Source organism: Vigna radiata, chromosome 4 (assembly GCF_000741045.1).
Source record: "Vigna radiata var. radiata cultivar VC1973A chromosome 4, Vradiata_ver6, whole genome shotgun sequence".
In the NCBI taxonomy this organism is placed as follows: domain Eukaryota; kingdom Viridiplantae; phylum Streptophyta; class Magnoliopsida; order Fabales; family Fabaceae; genus Vigna; species Vigna radiata.
Genome location: NC_028354.1, coordinates 2,472,612 through 2,477,615, shown reverse-complemented (window position 1 = coordinate 2,477,615; position 5,004 = coordinate 2,472,612). Strand labels below are relative to the sequence as shown.

The window sequence follows — 5,004 nt, the reverse complement described above, 5'->3', positions numbered from 1 at the left end:
CAGGCCAAAATAACTTGGGAACCTTTCTGGCAGAGAGCAAACAACGTACCATATTCATAACAGTTTTGTTTTTGCGTTCTGCAACTCCGTTTTGATGCGGTGTATAAGCTGTGGTAAGTTGCCTTTTTATTCCATGTTCTTCACAAAATAGCTTGAACTGAAGAGAGTTAAACTCCCCTCCTCTATCCGTTCGTAAGCATTTGATGGATGCTTCAACTTCCTTTTCCACCATTTTCTTGTATGATTTGAAACACTCCAAAGCTTCAGATTTTTCGGAGAGCAAATACACCCAACCTTTACGGCTATAATCATCAACAAAGCTTAAAAAATACCTTTTTCCACTATTTGAAATGGGTTCTATTGGACCGCAAATATACTCACATCAGAAAGCAGTAGAGGAAGAGGAAGAGGAACATATCGTGGTNGTGGACGGGGAAGAGGAAGACAATTTTCTTCAAAAGCCACTGTGGAATGTTTCAAGTGCCACCACTTGGGACATTTTCAGTATGAATGTCCTCTATGGAACAAAGGAGAAGCAAATTATGCAGAGTTAGATGAAACAGAAGAGCTTCTTNTGATGGCTACTGTAGAAAAGGAATCCAAAAGGAGTGATGCATGGTTTTTGGATTCAGGGTGTTCTAATCATATGTGTCAGGATAAAGGTATGTTTGTAGAATTGACATATAGAGATCAACATTTTGTCAAATGTGGAAACAACTCTCAGNTGACTGTCCTTGGAATAGGAAGTGTCAGATTGACTTTTAATGGCACAACCTAACAAGAACTAGCCTTGCTCCTACGTATCTCTACTCTCTCGATGGAGAATCAAGGATCACGTACTTCTGACTGAAAGATTGTTTATTTGTAAATGTTGATGTCTTTAGTTTTTGAAAATTTTATATTTTTTGGTATTTTTAAGAAAAGGAAGGAATGAGTACTAGATCGACACTGACGATTGCAAGAGTACTCACACCTTGATAATGATATTTGTAAATGTTGATGTCTTTATTGTTTTATATTTACTTTCTTTTCTTTTCTTGTTTCATATAGTTGTATTTAAAACTAGTTATTGCAAATTGATTGATTTTTCAAATTTTATAATTTTTTAAAATTCATTATTGTCATTACCATTAAAATATATTATGTCTTCTTTTAATTTTAAACTAAATTATACTAATGATGGTATGACAAATACGTTATTATCTTTGGATTCATAAATTTATTTTATTTAAATCTCAATAAACATTGCTAATTAAAAATATTATCAATGTACTTCAACCTGAAGAAAATTAAATTTACCATTTTATATATTTCACATTGATTTAATTCACAAAAAAGTATGATAAAATAATTTTAATTAATGTAGTTCAAAGTTTTATACAAAAAATATAAAGCGACTGAAACGCTAATTTCATTGGAAAAACAAATGTTACTTTCAATTCTTTGATGCTTTAAGCATTTGATTAAAAATGGAGTGTGCCTTTAATAATTTGCGTGTAATAATTTTGAAGATCTCAAAAAGTTATTAAAATTTTTAGTGTTTTATTCTTGAGTTTCGTTGTTCGCATCACCCTCGCAGCGTTCAATTCGTCGTGTAGTTGAAGCTTCTTGCTCTCAACCCACTTCACAAGGTAATTTGTAGCCCACCTTTGTCTGTTATATTTTTTTCTGTGTGAAGCAAACAACTGGGTCGCTTGTAAATTGTGATTTGATTTGTTTTTGGGGCTATTAGAATGATTAGTTAATTGAAGTAAGAAGAGTAACCAAACCTTAATTATTGATGGAAAAAGCGTAATTGACCGATCGTTAAAATAGCTGAAATATTAATCATTCATGTTTTGTGCCATTCAAATTTTGCTCATAAACTATTTGATAAAAGTTCTTTGGAGTAAAAGAGGGAAGTGTTGAAGCAAAGAAATAACTAGCAAATACTCAAGCATATCACATATTTCATGGTGGAAACAGTTTAGGATTATTGAGTTCCGATGGGTTAGGAAAATGCTATGGGGTTTCATAGTGAAAATGGTCTCGACCTTGTCTAACTTTTTTCTGCTAGGTGGAAGAAGTTTTGCTGCTGCTGCATCAGTTTATTGTTTGTTTTTGTTTGGTCTGTGGCAGTTTTGATGCTAATCATAATCTTTTTTATAAATTGTTCTTTTACAACAACTGAGTCTTTTCCTGTTATGTAGGGCTGGTTGGATGAATTAAATTAAACCGATGTCATAATGTTTTATCTTAAATCATGTCTATAGATATTAACCGTTGAGTTTATTGTTTATTGTTTTTCATGTGTCTGTTTGCCTTTATCAAACAGACTACCGTCAGCTTCTTTGTTGGGGCTTTTAACCTCCATCTCTAAATCGTATATTTAGATTCATTAGAAAGGAGGTGCCCATGTAAGTAATCTGTTGACCATCTTAACACAGTCAATAAAAAACAATGAATATCCTGAGAGTGTGCTCTTGATCATATGGTTACTTCAGTCTTCTTTTCAATTGAAGGTGGTATTACTGTCTTCTTTCTCTTTTGCTGTCAGGACCTTGAATACTGATTGAGGGCACCGAAGGTGAAGTGATTGAAATGGCAAGCTACCTGTGGAGAAAATATGCAGATTATTTGTTCACAAAGTGGGAAAAAACCTTTCTTTGGGACATGGTGGAGCCTTACAGAAGGCCCAAATCATTTACTCCATTGGTCACTATTTATATCGCGGCTTTCTACTCTGGAGTCATTGGTGCTGCCATTACTGAACAACTCTACAAGGTTATTATTACTATTTAATTTTTAATTTTGATTCTGTTATTTTTAGTATGTTTGGTATTTTTGTTTTACTTTTCTTTCTCTTATCTGTGCTACCACTTATTGGATATCTGTAGTTTTAGGCATAACTGAGACTCTGTGAGTGGGTTTTATTGTTTCTGATGGGATTGGAAAGAGAAAAGTAGTGAAGTTTTGTTGTGTATGCCAACTAGTAGTTTTTGTTTGGGTACACTTTTGGACTTAGATTCCTATGACTATGATTTTTTCAAAGGGGCTGCTTAAACGATTTTGATTCTTAGAGAAATGACACTTATGGGTTTTGTTTGTTGGATGAAGGGATGATTAATCATTACTGTTAGAAAGTATGCCTCGGTATCTAACCTGGATCACTGAAGGCTTAGCTCGTGCCTTGAGGCTTTCAATTGAATCCGAATAGGCTGTAACTATTTTCAAACTAATGTGTAAATGTTCTGTTACTTGGGACCTGATTCTTGTTTGCTTTATCTATCCCTAATTTGGAAATTTAAGTTCTATTGGGATTGGAATTACATTTTGTTATTTAGTTTTTGTCTATTTGAAGGAGCTCAGTGATTGATCAGGGATTTGGGTAGCTTCAACATGGATAGCTTATTCATGAGTTCAATTCAGTTTTAATCTTTTCAAGTGTTTTATGTTATATTTGATTATCTGCTGCTTTAGATTTTGACGGCTTGAAGCAATTATATTACTTATATGACATGGGCATTTGCATTAAATTTTTCACCTGTTTTGTTAACCTCCAGGTTCTAAAAGTGCAGTGACTGGTATATTTTAGCAATTAGTTTATAATTGATTGTACTTGTCAATATAATTCATTTTCTGCCATTTAAATTTTGTGCCTTCTGTCGCTGTTTCTTGGATGCAGCCTTATGATAAAATCTATCTACTGAATGCTTGCAGTTCAGTTTTCGAAAGCTAATTTTATCGATCTTTCTTTATAATTTCTGCCAATAAATTGTTTATTATACAGGGATTTTCTGGTTTCCTGTAGCATGCTTGTGAAGAAAAGGCTTCTTGTATTTGACTTAGGTTTTTTATGGGGTTGCTAATCTAAGAAAGATTGAGAACTTCTTCCATATTAGCTCAATTCCAATATATTACCAGGACAAACACGATTCAGCTTGGGCCCTAGAAGGCTCCAACACTGTTCAGCTTTAGGGCCCAAGATGAGAACTGAAATTAATTGCAATCAGAAGAGAGGTCAGATAGGGAAGTTACTAAAATTAGAAGAAGATATAGATTTTATATTAAGTAATTGTGTGGAGGTAGAGGTCACATTTTTAAAAGTAAAACTTGGCGGTATGCAAGCATTGTAGATAATAAATCGCTGTTGACCATGTCATTGCAGTTCTCTGCTGTATTATTTATTGTGAATTACCAACATAGCCAATCTAAACAACAAGAATCGCGTTTGTTATTTGGTTCAATCTTTAGGGTCTAATACTTTGCTTAAATTGATAGTAATAGGTATTTGATTATTTCCATTAAACAAATTCAAATTACATCTATTCTGTGGGAATCTACTTGCTGCCTCTGCTGGTTTGGATAAATTATGTTCATTTTTCCTACATTCATTTCTGTATAATATAATCTGAAATATTTTTCTGGAAAACTCTTAATATAGAAGGCCAAGGTGTAGTAGCACAATAATTTGATAGCTAACCTTTGTTTACTAATTATCCATTTATGTGATGGATCAGACATTTTGGACAGTTGCATTGCATGAATGATATTCACCCCAAGCTTGCTTTGTATGCCCTTGTGCCAAAGAGAGACGTTTGAAATAAAATAAAAAATAAAAAATAAAGTGTCACAACCATGAAACCGCTAAAATAAATTTTCTTGAAAACCTTCCTTCACGAGGCTTGCGTTTGCAACATAGCTGTCAATTAATAAGATGATACCTCGTTGAATAACTTCATAATGATTGCCCATTTGCCTAGTGCAATAATAGTCATTGCTCATTTTGGTTGAAAAACGCTTAATTTGAACATATGCTAGGGTAATCTGTGTTTCAAAAACTAACTTCTATTGCAACATCACAGGAAAAGTACTGGGAAGAGCACCCTGGGAAAGTAGTTCCTCTCATGTTACCAAAGTTTTATGGGGGTCCCTGGAGGATCATGGGCGGTGATGTTCCTAAATTTGAATGAAAAGCTTTGAAGGCATGTTCATACTTGATTCCTATTCACTTACAGCAGACAT

General features: G+C 33.6%; 1 protein-coding gene across 3 annotated transcripts in view; it reads left to right on the top strand.

Moving 5' to 3' along the window:
- Positions 1-1,429: 1,429 nt before the first annotated feature.
- LOC106758686 (uncharacterized protein At4g29660) overlaps positions 1,430-5,004 on the top strand; it is a 4,756-nt gene continuing 1,181 nt past the window's right edge. For all 3 annotated transcript variants that reach the window (XM_022779573.1, XM_022779574.1, XM_014641642.2), the window contains exons 1-3: positions 1,430-1,631; positions 2,537-2,763; positions 4,845-4,964. In XM_022779573.1, the coding sequence (XP_022635294.1) occupies positions 2,581-2,763; positions 4,845-4,952 (291 nt within the window). In that variant the 5' untranslated portion in view covers positions 1,430-1,631; positions 2,537-2,580 and the 3' untranslated portion in view covers positions 4,953-4,964. The remainder of the gene's footprint in view (positions 1,632-2,536; positions 2,764-4,844; positions 4,965-5,004) is intronic.